Genomic DNA, 16,577 nt, shown 5'->3' with positions numbered 1-16,577 from the left:
GGGAGATCGAGACCATCCTGGCTAACACGGTGAAACCCCGTCTCTACTAAAAATACAAAAAACTAGCCGGGCGAGGTGGTGGGCGCCTGTAGTCCCAGCTACTCGGGAGGCTGAGGCAGGAGAATGGTGTGAACCCAGGAGGCGGAGCTTGCAGTGCGCTGAGATCCGGCCACTGCACTCCAGCCTGGGCGACAGAGCGACACTCCGTCTCAAAAAAAAAAAAAAAAAAAAAGAAACACAAGCCCTAAGCCCGCTTTCCCACTCTCCAGGTGCCAGTCCTTTGAGGCTGGTGGCTGCCTCATCCCAGTCGCTTCTCAAGATCACAGCCAACAGAAAACAGGAGCAGTGTCTAGGAATACGTGTTCATGCATGGCATGGTGGGCAGCCCTACAGAAACAAAGACCCCAAAACGATTTCTCCCAGCAGCATCCCCCAGGCCAACTTGCAGTCCCAGTTTAGGGGCCCTGAGTACGGAGAGGAAACCACAGAGAGAGTCACAGAGACACAGCTCCTGCCTTGGGAAGCCAGCTGTCAGGTTTGAGGTCCCCAGGTGGGCACATCCAGTCCGATTCACCCCTGAGTCCCTGGTTCCTAGAGCCTGCCTGCACACCATAAGCACTCAATCAGTGTTCAGCAAAAGCTAAGTGAGCAAATCCCATACAGATAAGCACGCGAGGAAGGAAAGATAACCAACATAAAAATCCTCAGTAAAATATTAGTTGACCTAAAACAGCATGCAGACAACAGCTACCATGGATAAGGCCGACAAAAAATAGTAAATACATTTTCATCATAGTCACATCGAGGGCAAGTGTATTTTGAGGCAGGAACTGGTGACGGCAGCCAAGGGGAATGGAGAACAGGCTCAGGAAATCTCTTTTCAGTAAGTACATTTTAAGAAGTAGGACAAAACTCTGCACATCACGACAGTGTACTTGGTCAATGCTGACTGTGATTATATCATTTTTTTTTTTTTGCGACGGAGTCTCGCTCTGTCCCCCAAGCTGGAGTGCAGTGGTGCGATCTCAGCTCACTGCAAGCTCCGCCTCCCGGGTTCACGCCATTCTCCTGCCTCAGCCTCCCGAGTAGCTGGGACTACAGGCACCCGCCACCGCGCCCGGCTAATTTTTTTTCTATTTTTAGTAGAGACGGGGTTTCACCGTGTTAGCCAGGATGGTCTCGACCTCCTGACCTTGTGATCCACCCGCCTCGGCCTCCCAAAGTGCTGGGATTACAGGTGTGAGTCACCGCGCCCGGTCATATCATTGTTTTTATTACTGTCTTGACACCCCCCAATGGAACCAGCTGGAAACTAGGAGGCAGAACATGTAGGTTTCTAGACGGGCTCTCCCACCTAACAGTAAGTGGCCTGGAGCACATGGCTTCACCTCGTGAACTCATCTTCCTCATTCAAAAAATGGGCAGGTTGGGTGGAACGCTGTCCTGGCCACCTGGACACTGGGATGTCCTTCTCTGGACATCATTCAGACCACAAATATGGGTTAAGTGACCTCTGTTCCAGATCCAATTTTGGAATATGCAACATGTTATTAGTTACTGTAGTCACCATGCTGTGCAGTAGCTCTCAAAAAATATTCCTCCTTGGGGCCGGGTGCGGTGCTCAAGCCTGTAATCCCAGCACTGTGGGAGGCCAAGGCGGGCAGATCACAAGGTCAGGAGATCGAGACCATCCTGGCTAACATGGTGAAACCCTGTCTCTACTAAAAATACAAAAAACAAAATGAGCCAGGCGTGGTGGCGGGCGCCTGTAGTCCCAGCTACTTGGGAAGCTGAGGCAGGAGAATGGCGTGAACCCGGGAGGCGGAGCTTGCAGTGAACTGAGATCCGGCCACTGCACTCCAGCCTGGGCGACAGAGCAAGACTCCGTCTCAAAAAAAAAAAAAAATTCCTCCTTGGCCAGGCTAAGCAGCTTATACCTGTAACCCCAGCACTTTGGGAGCCAAGGCAAGAGGATCACTTCAGGCCAGGAGTTCGAGACCAGTCTGGGCAAAATAGCAAGACTCCACCTCTACAAGAAAATAAAAAAAAATACTGGCAGGGCATGATGGCATAAGCTTGCAATCCCAGCTACTTAGGAGGCTGAGGCAGAAGAATCGCTTGAACCCAGGAGTCAGAAGTTGCAGTGAGTCACGATCACACTACTGTCATCCAGCCTGGGCAACAGAATGAGGTCCCAACTCAAAAAAAAAAAAAAAAAAAAAGCAGGGGTAAACAGCAGGTGCACGAAAGACTCTCTCAAGAATTCTGCCAGCATCACTACTAACTGAGCCTCCACAATGTGCAGCAAACCATCCTCAACCCAGTGGGGTGACACCTCCTCAGGAGCTTCCAGTCCCAGGAAAAGAAAAATCCTAAGAGAAGAGACACGAGACCCATAGAAAGGAGCAGACAAACAGGCCAAGGGTGACAGCATCCGTTCAGAGCCACATTCCTGAGCACTGAAAGGGCTGCAGCAAGGCCGCCGGCCTTCGCTGGGAGCCTCCCAGCCACCAGGGAGCAGGCAGAACAATGGGCTAACCGGAGCGATCCTCTGTCTCAAAGGCACTGTGTCTCCAGACACAGGAGACAGTGAGACAAGGTGCTGACAGAAGGGGCTGGCCCAGATCAATGGGGTGCCAGTCAGGCCGAAGTCAGAAGGATGGAGATGAGCACAGACACCGCCCAGGGGTGGCGGCAGCCAGTCCGCGAGGCCCGAGAAGAAATCCACTTCAGGCAGGAAAGAGGGGGGGCTTGTTTCATAGAACAGTAGTAAGGAGCACATTCCAGGTGTATTTTCTGGATGTGTGTGTAGGCTGGGGATGGGAGGCTGCCAGAGGATGAATCATGGGGCTCAGAGCAAGATTCGAAATTGTGCAGAGTGGCATCTAAGAGATCATCTCACGCAATATCATGGTTAACTTTACAACTCCAAACACAGCATCCCTAAGCAACAGACATGGGTTTGGCTTAAATCCCAGCAACAACGAGGAGCTCACTATCTTCAAGGCACCCATTTCTCTGCTGGATGGTTCAATTTTTAGAAAGTTCTTCCTGGACCTAGACCCAAATCTAATGGCCTAGAATCCTTCACCAAGGGTCCTAGGTTTAGTCCTCAATCCTACACGTGTTGGAAAACTGTTATTATGCCCGCCTTCAATAGCACTCTATAAAAGACAATTTCCCAACAAAATGAACATTCCCAAATCCTTCGTCCAATTCCTATGGAGTGTAGTTTCCACTCTCCCAGTCACCCTCCTCCAGATGACTTCAGACTTGCCAATGCCCCAAGCAGAATTAAGTAAACCCAATGCCCCAAGATGTGATCTGAGCTCCTGGGAGCCGAGCCCCACATCCAGGATGGTACTGTTCTTCTTAGTAACCATGAAGCATGGTTCACTTATATTGTCTTCCATTTATTCTCATTTATTTGTTCAATCAACAAACATTGGCCACCTAGAACTGAGCTAGGTACAAGGGGTGATGAGAAAAACGCCCTGTCATCTTTGTACTCAAAGACACAGCCAACTTAGAGAGATAACAACAAAACTAGACACATTAAGGAAGGGGAAAAGAACATGCTGCTTATGGGTTCTTGTAGGAGTGTCTCCTAGAGGCACCCACGCCAGTGCAGAAGGATGACACCAGGAAAGGAGGTGATGCCTGGGGTGAGCCTTAAAATAATGCAGGACTCCTGGGGAGAGCCCTGGTGAAGCCACAGGGTCTGGACTTACCCTCCCACCTAAAACAACCAAAAAATTGGACAGAACACACGAAACTACTTCAGACATTGGACGACAGGCAACACAGGACTGCAATCCCTGACAGAAGAATGGAACAAAACAGGCAAGTCCTTCGATTGTCCAGCTTATTTCCTGGAGGCAGCTTCCAGGCAGCAGTTCACACAGCAGGAATCCAAACGGAGTCCAGAGGTCTCACCAAGTTGAGAAGATAGGAATTCGAGTTCATGCCACTAGGATTCTTAGGGCAGAACACCAGAGAGGAGAGGACAGCACGGAGAGAGCGCGGGGAGACTTGCAGAAGAGTACCCTGGACTCTCTGGCTGATCTGCACCCCAGTGGGGTGAAATCCACAAGACTGAGAACCATTGGAAAGCAACAGGCTCAACCACCTGTGGAGCACACACAGGGCCAGAAAGAGTTCACATCCCCACCAGCAAGAGTGGACAGACCTCAAAAGCACAGGGTGTTCGGTAGAATCCTCAGAAGGGTGTTGCCTCAGTAGTGAGGCTAAATGAGCCCTAGACAAAAAGCTGGTCTGGATCTACCCTAACAGAGCTTAACAGCAAACCTCAAATGTATGAACCTGAGCCCAGGTAATTTAAACAAATGCCAGAATAAAGCCCAACACTATTCAAGGAAACCTAACAAAACCTAATACCCATCAACATTACATTTACAGGATCCGGCATCCAATTAAAAATTAGTAGACATTCAAAGAAGCAGAAAAATATGGAGGAGAAAAATCATAAACAGAAAAATCAGTCAATAGAACAAACCCAAAAATGACAGAGATGATGAAACTAGTAGACAAAGACGAAAAAAGCAAGTATTATGAGTATGCTCCAAAGCTCAAGAATGCAGAGGAAAACATCAACATGATGAGACAGAGATACAACAAACACTCAAATGGAATGTCTAGAGATGGAAAACACAATGTCAGAAATGAAAAATACACCAGAGGGAATTATTTAACATGAGATTACCCACTGCAGAAGATCAGTGCACTTGAAGACACAGCAATAGAAACTATTCAAAATGAAGCACAGAAGGAAAAAATACTGAAAAAAATAACAACATCAGCAACCTATAGGACAATATCAAACAGTCAAATATTCATATAACTGGGGTACCAGAAAGAAAGGAGAGAGAAGTGGAGACGGAAAAATACTTAAACAACAGTTGAGCAAATTTTCAAATTTGCTAAAACAATGCAGTTAAGAGATAAAACAGGCCAGGCATCATGGCTCACACCTGTAATCCCAGCACTTTGGAGGGCCAAGGCAGGCGGATCACCTGAGGTCAGGAGTTCGAGACTAGCCTGGCCAACATGGTGAAACCCTATCTTTACTAAAAACACAAAACTTAGCCGGCCGTGGTGACGCACACCTGTAGTCACACAGCTACTCAGGAGGTTGAGGCACGAGAATCACTTGAACCCAGGAGGCTGAGGTTGCAGTGAGGTGGGATTACTCCACTGCGCTCCAGGCTGGGCAACAGAGTGAGACTCCATCCCCCCCTGCAAAAAACAAAAAAAAGAGAGAGAGAGAGAGAAAAAAAAAAAAAAAAAAAAAAACAATGCCATACCCGGGAAGCATTTCAAGCAAGGTAGATCACCCTGAGAACAATGAAAAATGAAACCTCATGATTGGGAAAGGAAGAAAGAGCTACAAGCCATTTGGCATTACAGAAGCAATACGGACAAAGTCACTCTAAGTAGAGAACGAGGCTGGATGGGAGCAGATGTCAGTCCCCAGCAGGCTCTGTGGGTCTCATGTAGTCACTCAGCCCTCACTTGCACGCCAAGGATGAACCACCTTGTTCTAGACACACCTTGCTCTAGACAGGTGCAACTGATTTTCTGAACCTAAAGGCAAATTTGGCAGTTTTCCTAACAGGAAGGTCCAGAGAACAGAAGCGAGGTCTGGGATCCAAGTGTAACACCTGAGCCCTCAGCCTGCCCCCTCTTCATGGGAACAGCCCAGCTGAGATGGGTCCAAGGGTGGACCCCATTTGGAATAAAGGCAGAGGCAACGAAAACATTCTACCCATCTTTAAGGTTCTTCTCCCCGCAACTCCTGGAATCAGGTAATTCTTAAGCCACTTCAGGGATCATAAAACCTTCACTTGACAGATGGAAAAAATCTGAGGCACCAAGAAACGACATGACTTGCCCCAGGCCGGCTGGGGGCCCTGACTCCCAGTGGGCAGTTCTTCCCGCTGACCCGCTCTGCCTGTCACTTACGGCTGCACTCTGGCACTCTGCACCGCTTTGGCCGACGTCCTGCATCGGTGCCCATCTACACATGCAGGTCTCCACACGTTCACACTAGCTCCTCAGGGGCAAAGGCAGATCCCGGCATCACTGCGCTCCTGAACTTCCAGAGGAGATGCTCACATGTCTCCCTCATGGGCACTGAGTGAAACGGGCCTCTCTGCCTGACTCTGGGGAAGGGAGAAAGAGATGAAGGTTCCCCAAGCATGTGAGGCCAGAGCTGTCCCTAGCCTGATGTGGGAGAAGGACAGAGAAATTGAAAGAGACATTCAGAGAGGCAGAGAGGCTGACGCACCATCCCAGTTACCAGGCAACTCCCCCAGAGGCATGGATTTGGGCGGGGGCGGGGGGCCATTCCTCTGGGCTCTAAGTCCTGCTCCCTTATCAGATTGGCCCTGGGCCAGCACTGTACTTGCCACCCCTCCTCCAGGAAGTCAGAGAAGAGGAAGAGGAAGTCGTCTTGAACTTTCCCTCTCTTCCCCTGCCCCTCCCTGCCATAGTCCCTTCCCTCAGCCCCATCCTCCTTGTGGGTTCCGGGGTGAGCACCTCCTCCCAGAGATTAAGAATGAGCAAATTCCTGGGCTGCTCCTGGAGCCTCGCTTTTTATCATCCTTCCATTCTGGTCAATTCTCAGAAGCCAGTGGCCAGGAATGCCAGAGAGATCTGAGCTCAGCCCACCAAACCCAAAATAGCCACACACGTGCCTCTCTCAAGTCCTCACGGATTTGGCCATTTTGGGTGCATGTTTTCCTCCGAAGCTGCCCACAGACTCTGTTGGGAGCTCTGAGGTGACCCTGGGTTGAGCTGACGAAGATGGGAGCAGGCATGGGAGGGGGAGAGAAACGACAGAATCTGGGTCACAATCCAGAAAGCCTGGCTCCAGCCTCCTCTGCTCAACTGCCCAGACACCCAAGGAAAGACAGCCTCAGTATCCTCAGCCGTGAAATCCTGAGCAGTGGCCTCCTCTTCCCTCGCCACCTCCTTTGGGAAAGGCAGCATAACTCCCCTCCCAGAGCCATGGACACTAACAAGGAGCTCCTGACTTAAGAAAGATCCTCTGTAATCCCAGCACTTTGGGAGGCCGAGGCGGGCGAATCACAAGGTCAGGAGATCGAGACCATCCTGGCTAACACGGTGAAACCCTGTCTCTAATAAAAATACAAAAAATTAGCCGGGCGAGGTGGCGGCGCCTGTAGTCTCAGCTACTCCGGAGGCTGAGGCAGGAAAATGGCGGGAACCCAGGAGGCGGAGCTTGCAGTGAGCCGAGATCGCGCCACTGCACTCCAGCCTGGGCGACAGAGCGAGGCTCCGTCTCAAAAAAAAAAAAAAAAAAAAAAGATCCTCACTGCCTCTTCTGAGACGTTTGAAATCCCTGCAATATGAAGATGGGTGGTTTTAAAGCAAGCAAGTGTTCTAAGTGTCCTGGGGAAATGGATGAGACTAGGGACACATCTCTTAGATCACAAGTGCAGTATTCATTAATTCATTCAAAAAATATTTGTGTGTCCACCAGGTACCAGGCAATGAGAAAACAGGGAAAGCACCGGTGAATGGAAAACCAAGGCTTCTGCTCTTCAGGAGGAATAAAGAGACAACGTACAAGAGAGACGTTGGAAATGCCCCTGTCTCTAAGAATGCCAGTGAGGCCGCAGAAGTCCCACGCCAGTAAGTCAGTTGTCTAGCAGGCAGCGCAGACCCTGGAGTCATGGGGAATCGGGAGGTGGAGGCGGCTGCGAGGTCTCAGAAACACCATGGTGCACAGACCAGTCACCACAGCACTGGGTTTAGGATGTGGCAGTATCCATGATTTAGTTCCCGACTCGAATCAAGAATGTATCAGAGATTACTGATTTTTGCTGGGTGTGGTGGCTCACACCTGTAATCTCAGTACTTTAGGAGGCTGAGGCTGGCGGATCACCTGAGGTCAGGAGTTCGAGACCAGCCTGACCAACATAGAGAAAACTCGTCTCTGCTAAAACTACAAAATTAGCCGGTCGTGGTGGCAGCCACCTGTAATCCCAGCTACTCCGGATGCTGAGGCAGGAGAATCGCTTGAACCCAGGAGCGGAGGTTGCGGTGAGCCGAGATTGCACCACCGCACTCCAGCCTGGGCAGCAAGAGCAGAACTCCGTCTCAAAACAACAACAACAACAAGATAATTGATTTAAAACAACCACCCAAAAAAATAGATATTCTCTTAGGTGTTTCTTTAAAGCCACGCCATCATCCTCTACATGCCTATGAGGACTGCTTGGCAATAATTTTCTTGGAGAGGCGGGGGGAGGTCCCTGTAGTCTTCTATTCTGCTGCAGTTACCACAGAAAGAAAAGGTTTGGGAATGACTCCTCTAGAGGCAACGTTGGGAAGGTACGGAAAGAAAGCAGGAATCTGGGGGCGGCTTGACCCGACCTCTTAGATTTCATCTCCAAAAGGCCATGCTGATCTCCTGCCACCACCAGAAACAGGATGCCTCTCCAAGAGGCCGTGGCGTTTTAAGAGAAGACTCCTGGGCTGGACGTGGTGGCTCACTCATGCCTGTAATCCCAACACTTTGGGAGGCAGAAGCAGAAGAATCCCTTAAGGCCAGAAGTTCAAGACCAGCCTGGGCAACATAGTGTGACCCCATCTCTACAAATAAATAATAATTAGTCAGTCATGGTGGTGCACACCTGTGGTCCTAACTACTCAGGAGGCTGTGGCAAGAGGATTGCTTGAGCCCAGGAGTTGGAGGCTGCAGGGAGCTATTATCGTGCTACTGCACTCCAGTGTGCATGACAGAGCGAGACCCTGTCTCTAAAAATAAATAAATAAATAAATAAATACAAATTAACAATAAAACAAAGCAAATCAAGAGAAGACTCCTGAAAACCAAAGAGCCTCCAAAAGAACACACATCTAATGGCAGGGGTTCCGCCGGCTGGTCAAGCTAGTGAAGAGGCATTTTTTTTTTTTTTTTAAGACGGAGTCTCGCTCTGTCTCCCGGGCTGGAGTGCAGTGGCCGGATCTCAGCTCACTGCAAGCTCCGCCTCCCGGGTTTACGCCATTCTCCTGCCTCAGCCTCCCAAGTAGCTGGGACTACAGGCACCCGCCACCTCGCCCAGCTAGTTTTTTGTATCTTTTAGTAGAGACAGGGTTTCACCGTGTTAGCCAGGATGGTCTTGATCTCCTGACCTCGTGATCCGCCCGTCTCGGCCTCCCAAAGTGCTGGGATTACAGGCTTGAGCCATCGCGCCCGGCCGTGAAGAGGCATTTTAAGGTAGGATAGGGTCTTTCCATCAATCCCTCAAACTGTGATTGGCCCAGCTGAGTTTCTTTCCATAGCTGTAACTCACTATCCCCTTCCTATCTCCCAGCCATAAATATCTGTTAAGGCCTACTCCGTGTCAGGCACTCTTCTAATGAGGGATCCATTAGATCACTCTGTTCCCTGCAACAGAAACTCGTGGCTGGGTTGGGGGTGGCATGAGGCAGCCTCCAGCCCCCATCTACATTCTGCAGCAGAGTCAGGAACGGCAGCTGATGCCCTCCCCAGTGCCCTGAGGGTGCTCAGAGACTCACTAGCTTTTATGGGTAAGCTGGAGACCAGACCCTACCTCTCCAATTTTCTCCCTGTGGTCAAATTCACCTTCTCCCTTGCCCCAGAATCAGGATGTGGGCTCACACTCAAGATCCCTACTGCCCCCAAGGCCTGGCCCCCAAACACAGGCTCAAGTCCATCTACTTCGGCTGATGGGCACAGCACAACCAAAGCCAGCTGCAAGGTGGGCCCAGGAAATCAGACTGCCAGCCCATCTCCCAGAACTGGGGGCAATTCCGTGGCTTCCCTTCTTGGCCTAAGTGTGTCCTGCAATTAGTGTCAGCATCCCAAAGGCCAGCGGCCCCAAAAGTATTCCCAGAGAAGATAACGTGTATGATTCAGGTCAACTCCAGGACTCTCAATGCTTTCCACGTTCCAGGTTCAATCTGAACATCACAATGTGAGCTCCTTGCAGCAAGAGGCTCAGCCTGCAGTGTCCAGGCCAAGGGCAGGCTCAAAGCACTCGCCAGTTCCCCCAGTCCTGGGCGTGGTGGCAGGGAGGCCTGCCTACTCATTTCTAACCTCCCTCTCAGCCAGTCAACTGTGGCCTCTCTGGGAAAGCCACACACCTGTTCCAAAGATGTTGCAACTGTGTTCCTGCAGAACAATCCTCAGAGCCCAGGGAGTCCACTGAGCATCCTCAGGGAAGGACCATCCTTATCCTTACGGGGACATTCAATGTTCTGAACAACTGAGACCCATTTGGATAACCAGTGGGTAAGGTGGATGATGAACGTGGGTAGCATCACTTTTTATGTCAGATTAGGTGTGGCCATACAGCAGTGCGAGCTGCCTGCTGAGTCAAGGCAGGCATCTCCTCTGGGTCCTCCACAGAGGGCTCTGGCTGTATCTGTAGCAATCTTATCCCTTTCTACTTGGCTTGCTGCCTTCAGAGCCCACTCCTGGTGTTATAGGTCCTGCAGGACTGGGCTCCCGGGAACTATGAGGGACCTGGGTAAAACAGAAATAGACATTTGTAGCCATGAGCAGAAAGAGCTGGGGACTGACCTAACTTTTCACTTGCCTAAAGCTCTATCACACAGAGCACCTGGGCCCAAAGATACCTCAGACCCTTGAGGAATCAAAGCGCACAATAATGACTTAATGATTAACTGACAGTATGACTTGAGCATGCGGGAGTTTGAATCCATCCTCACAGCCATGGAGAACAAGTAACGGGGGCGTGGAGTGGGGACCTGAGCAGAGAAGTAAGGAGTCAGCAAGGGCGTCGCCAGTCTCTGCTTCTGGGGAATTTACCTGCTACAGGCCTCAAGCTAGCAAACCCTCAGTTGGAGCAGGCTGAGGAGCGCTATCCAGTTTTTTCCAATTCTTTGGCCAAAAGCAGTTGCTGAGGTTTCTTTTCTTGTCCGTGATGCCAGATTTCTCAAAGGTTTGCAGAGTCAGCATTGCATGTTTTCGTCAACACTGAGCACTGATTAATACGAAATCTGTGAGCTGATCAGTTCATTAACCCTGCAACAGGAGCACAATGCTGGCGCCCCCAAGTCACCCAGAGGCACTGGGGAGCTCCCAAGGGTGCTGCGGTGCCAGGCTGTGCCGCCTCCTCCAACAGTCTTCAGCAACGCCTTTCCTACAGCACAGTTGAGGAGGCCAGCCCAGAGGCTGAGTTGTGGGGGTGCAGGATGCTTTCACAGTGAACCTTTTCAGCTACAAAACATGTCTTTACTAAAAGCTGCCGAGGGGGAGCAGGGAGACAATAAAACACCAAGGGGATTTCAAACACGAAAGCCCACTCCGCCTTTGTTCTTATTTGATGAATGCAAAAACCACCCAGCAGTCGACAGGCAAAAGAACACCGCTGCACGAGAAAGTGCATTTCATCAGGTCCAGCCTCAGATCTCCGGGGAGAGGTAAGTTTGATGGATGATTGGTGCTGGGGAGAACTCTTCCACCAGCAGCTCCACTGCTGCATCCTCTAAGCTGGGCTTTGAGGATTCGTTAATGACCCATCGCTGGCTCTTCCCCTGCCTCCTCCTGCCTCCCTGCCATTGGTAACATTTCACAGGAAGGGAACAGCCACTAAGGCAGGTGATGAGAAAACTAAATATAAACACAAACACCTTGTCGGAAGTCAGTGTCGAGTCCATTGTGAGTTGCCCGAGAAGGAAAAGTGAAGTCTGCGCATCACATAGGTCTGGGCCCTCTTATTTCATATCCGAGGTTATGAGGGGATGGGGAGGAAGCCTGGAGCACAGCTGTTGGGCAAATGAATGAATAAAATCCCAGCAGAGATCTGGGCCTGGAAGACCGGACTAGCTTTGTTAAAGATCTGTCGCTCATCGACACATTTCTCAGACGTGCCATGAAAATTAGCAGGGAGTACCAAGAAGACAAGCTCTTGGCAGCTTGCAGAGGGCAGGAAGGTTTGACTTCTACAGCTCTCAGAGCCATAGGGCAGGAGACACTGTCTACTACAAAGCCCAAACCTCTGCCAGCGCTAGCCGCGTGCACACACACAACACACTGACTCCACTTCAAAGGATGCCCAGCATGAAGATCAAGTGTCTGCCAGTTTCTCTGGATGACCCGTCTAGGGACGAACAGTGAGCTGGGAGGAGAAGGGGTTTGCACGATCTTCCGAAGATCTGTGGGGTCTATTCCTCATTATCTGTGGCGTCTATTCCTCATGATTCTGGGCACAGGGAGGGATCGCATGTCTACGTCCTCCCCGCCTGGAACACATATACCTTACTTGTGCCATGGCCAGCCTTCCCACCAAGAGGTGGAGTCTGCCCACCCCGGAGTTCTGCTGCTCCCATGACTTACTTTTACTGGCAATCAACAGACATTGTGTGTGTGAGGCTTCAGGGCCTAAACAGTAAGAGGTCTTGTAGACTGTTTTCACCCGAAAGGCTAGTTTCCTTGACAGTGAGAAACCACACAGCAGGGGAGAAGCCCAGCTGACAGCCAGCACCAATCACCAGATACATGCGTGAAGCTCCGTTGGACTGTCCAAGGTCTACAGAGCCACCAGCTGACTGCTACCACATTAATAAGCCCAGGCAAGACCGCAGAGGCCAGCCCAAAACACTAACCCATAGAACTAGAAGCAAAGAAAACGGTGTTTCTGTTAATCCACTATATTCTGGGGTGGTCTATGCAGCATAGATCTCAGTAATGAACGGAACAAAATCCATTCGCCAAATCTGTGCAACTGTGGAAAAGAATGAGGTTGTTCTGAATGCACCGATGTGAGAAGATGCCTACAGAAGGGGCAAAACAGTAAGTTGAATTCAATTCTATTTATGGAAATTGAGAAGATAAATACGTAGAGGGCTGGATGCTAGTCTATCACAGAAATATCTGGAAATAATACAAACCAAAGTATGAACAGTGATTATCTCTGACGGGTAGGATTAGGGGAGATTTTCCTTTTCTATAATTTATGTAATGTTTGGATATTATAATGAGTTTTTATTATTTTGCAACAAAAAAGGATGCTTTTTTATTTTATTTATTTATTTTGAGACAGGATCTCACTCTGTTGTCCAGGCTGGAGTACAGGGGTGTGATCACAGCTCACTGTAGCCTCAACCTCCTGAACCCTCCCACCTCAGCCTCCTGAGTGAAGGCTGATGCGCATGGGACCACAGATGCGCATGCCTGACTACGCTTTTTAATCTTTTATAGAGTCAGGGTCTTGCTATGTTGCCCAAGCTGGTCTCAAACTCCTGAGCTCAACTGATCCTCCCACCTCAGTCCCCCAGAGTGCTGGGATTACAGGCATGAGCTACCACGCCCGGCCAAAACGATGCTTTTTAAAAAAAAATTCACCTTGAGACCAGGTGCAGTGGCTCACAACTGTAATCCTAGCACTTTGGGAAGCCGAGGCTGGTGGATCACAAGGTCAGGAGATCAAGACTATCCTGGCCAACATGGTAAAACCTCGTCTCTACTAAAAATACAAAAAATACAAAAAAAATTAGTTGGGTGTGGTGACGGGTGCCTGTAGTCCCAGCTGCTGGGGAGGCTGAGACAGGAGAATGGCGTGAACCTGGGAGGCAGAGCTTGCAGTGAGCCGAGACTGCACCACTGCACTCCAGCCTGGGAGACAGAGTGAGACTCTGTCTCAAAAAAAAAAAAAAATACAAAAATTAGCTGGGCATTGTGGCACGTGCCTGTAATCCCAGCTACTCAGGAGGCTGAGGCAGGAGAATCACTTGAACCAGGGAGTCGGAAGTGCAGTGAGCTGAGATCGCGCCACTGCACTCCAGCCTGGGTGACAGAGCGAGACTCCATCTCAAAAAAAAAAAAAAAAAAAACCTTGAATTCTGCTACAATCAAATTTTCCCTATAATGTCCCTTTTCTTTTTTTTTTTTTTAGATGGAGTCTCGCTCTGTTGCCCAGGCTGGAGTGCAGTGGCGCAATCTGGGCTCACTGCAAGCTCCACCTCCCAGGTTCATCCCATTCTCCTGCCTCAGCCGCCCGGAGTAGCTGGGACTACAGGCGCCGCCACCACGCCCGGCTAATTTTTTGTATTTTGAGTACAGACGGGGTTTCACTGTGCTAGCCAGGATGGTCTCGATCTCCTGACCTCGTGATCCGCCCCTCGGCCTCCCAAAGTGCTGGGATTACAGGCGTGAGCCACTGCGCCTTGCCTATAATGCCCCTTTTCATCCTGTCATTCCACTGTTCAAAGACCAACACTGGCTCTCACCGCCAGCCTCCTGCGCCTGAGCTGCTCCGAGCAGCATGCCTGGTGCACCAGAGGGAACAGCTCACCCTCTCCTGCGGGCCACACCTGTCCCCACCCCAACCAAGCTCCCAGCCAGCACCACAACCCCTCAGAGACCCTTCCCTTCCCTCCCTAAATCCCAGCCCTCCCTCAAGGCCCAGCCTGATGCCCTCTGAGTTTCTCCATGGATGCCAAGAAAAAGTTCCACCAACCCTGCCCTGAACTGCATGGTTTCCAGTGTTCTCCCTGCACTGTGGGCACGAACTACTCCATCCAGGAGACCTTCACAGACACAGGCCACCACCAGCTCTAGCTTCTCTGGCCAACAGTGGGGGCAGGCAGAGCCAAGACAGGCTGTTCCAGCCCCCTCCCCTCTCTACCAGCCACAGCCTGGATGACGGGTAACAGCCAAGCCTGGAGCTTCCCCCCCAGTCCCACCCATCCCCAGCAGCAAGTCAGTGGAAGCCAGTTTGAAATGGCTACTAATTTGGAGTGACTCGCACTATGGGTGATGCTGTAAGCGCCTCCAGGTCACACATGCTGCAGACAGCACTCAGAATGGTCAAACAAATCCAAACTCTGGCTTCAAACCTAATTGCTTTCCTGGGGGACCCAATGGCTTCTTCCTCACTTAGGTCTTTGCAATCCGTACGTCCAGTTTTTAAACAAAGCTGTTTAGAATCTCCCAGGATGAAGACAAGTAGAAAATTGCAAGCCCAGACCTCTACCTCATTTTTTTCTAAAACAAAACATGTCATTCTGCATGTTCACACACCCGGAAAGACACAGTTCATTCAAACTCAGCTGGGCACCCTGCCCCTCTGAGCCCTCCTGTAGAGCCTGGCCCTGAGAGGGGGCTGGGGACTTGCTGGGGCAGGATCTGCTCCTACTGTCCCTGGCACCACTGCCCCAGGGCTTGCAGGAGAGCTTCGGGCCCCTCAGCCTCAATCTCCACACCGGCAGGTGGCCAGGGGAGAGGCTGCCAGCAGGGCTCCCAGGTACCGTGTCCAGGTTTTACCCTGCCCTCGAACGGGAAGGCACTCGTATCACAGGTATATACTGATTTTTTTTTTCCCCAAGATGGAGTCTTGCTGTGTTGCCCAGGCTGGAGTGCAGTGGCTGATCTTGGCTCACTGCAACCTCCGCCTCCCAGGTTCAAGCAATTCTCCTGCCTCGGCCTCCCAAGTATCTGGTATTACAGGTGCACCCCACCAAGCCTGGCTAATTTTTGTATTTTTAGTAGAAATAGGGTTTCACGGCCGGGCGCGGTGGCTCAAGCCTGTAATCCCAGCACTTTGGGAGGCCGAGACGGGCGGATCACGAGGTCAGGAGATCGAGACCATCCTGGCTGACACAGTGAAACCCCGTCTCTACTAAAAAATACAAAAAAACTAGCCGGGCGAGGTGGCGGGCGCCTGTAGTCCCAGCTACTCGGGAGGCTGAGGCAGGAGAATGGCGTGAACCCGGGAGGCGGAGCTTGCAGTGAGCCAAGATCACGCCACTGCACTCCAGCCTGGGTGGCAGAGCGAGACTCTGTCTCAAAAAAAAAAAAAAAAGAAAAAAAAAAAAGAAATAGGGTTTCACCATGTTGGCCAGGCTGATCTCGAACTCTCGACCTCATGATTTGCCTGCCTTGGCTTCCCAAAGCGCTAGGATTACAGGTGTGAGCCACCATGCCCAGCCCCTTTTTTTCTTGAGACAGGGTCTCACTCTGTCACCTAGCCCAGAGTGCAGTGGTGCGATCATGACTCACTACAGCCTCAACTTTCTGGGCTCAAGCAATCCTTCTGCCTCAGCCTCCCAAGTAGCTGGGACTACAGGCACACACTAACTACCACACCTGACTAATTTTTTTTTCTATTCCTATTAGAGATGAGGTCTCACTATGTTGTCCAGGCTGGTCTCAAGCAATGCTCCTGCCTTGGCCTCAGAAAGTGCTGGGCCTACAGATGTGAGCCACTGTGTCTGGCCTGTTCTGATCTGTTGAGAGTGCACACGTGGGCCACTCCACTAAGTGCCAAAACAATGCAGAGTGCCCTCCCACACAAACCCATGCAAGTACAGCCAGCACACATGTAAGGCAAGTGTGCACACGGTCACTAACACACACACACGTGCATGGCTGCACCGTGTTTCAATCTGGCTCTGAGAATCCCTCCCACCCCAGCTCACTTCCCTCACCTGTTCACTGTCCTCAGAGGCCCTCTCCCTGACTCTGAACCTGACACATTCCCCACATTGCAAGGGGAGGGACCAGACTGTGTGTGTTCCCAGCAACATGTGCACCCCAT

General features: G+C 50.8%; 1 protein-coding gene across 5 annotated transcripts in view; it reads right to left on the bottom strand.

Moving 5' to 3' along the window:
- The window catches only part of TSPAN9 (tetraspanin 9), a 211,715-nt gene that overhangs the window by 185,028 nt on the left and 10,110 nt on the right, over positions 1-16,577 (bottom strand). The window contains exon 1 of one of the 5 annotated variants that reach the window (XM_065523574.2): positions 5,983-6,313. The exons of the other annotated variants lie outside the window; for them this stretch is intronic. Coding sequence (XP_065379646.1) covers positions 5,983-6,037 — 55 coding nt within the window. The 5' untranslated portion in view covers positions 6,038-6,313. Of the gene's footprint in view, positions 1-5,982; positions 6,314-16,577 lie in introns of those variants that run through there. 5 annotated transcript variants of the gene reach the window in all.

Source organism: Macaca fascicularis, chromosome 11 (assembly GCF_037993035.2).
Source record: "Macaca fascicularis isolate 582-1 chromosome 11, T2T-MFA8v1.1".
Taxonomy (NCBI): Eukaryota; Metazoa; Chordata; class Mammalia; order Primates; family Cercopithecidae; genus Macaca; species Macaca fascicularis.
The sequence above is the reverse complement of the archived record's forward strand: the minus strand, read 5'-3'. Positions and strand labels throughout refer to the sequence as shown.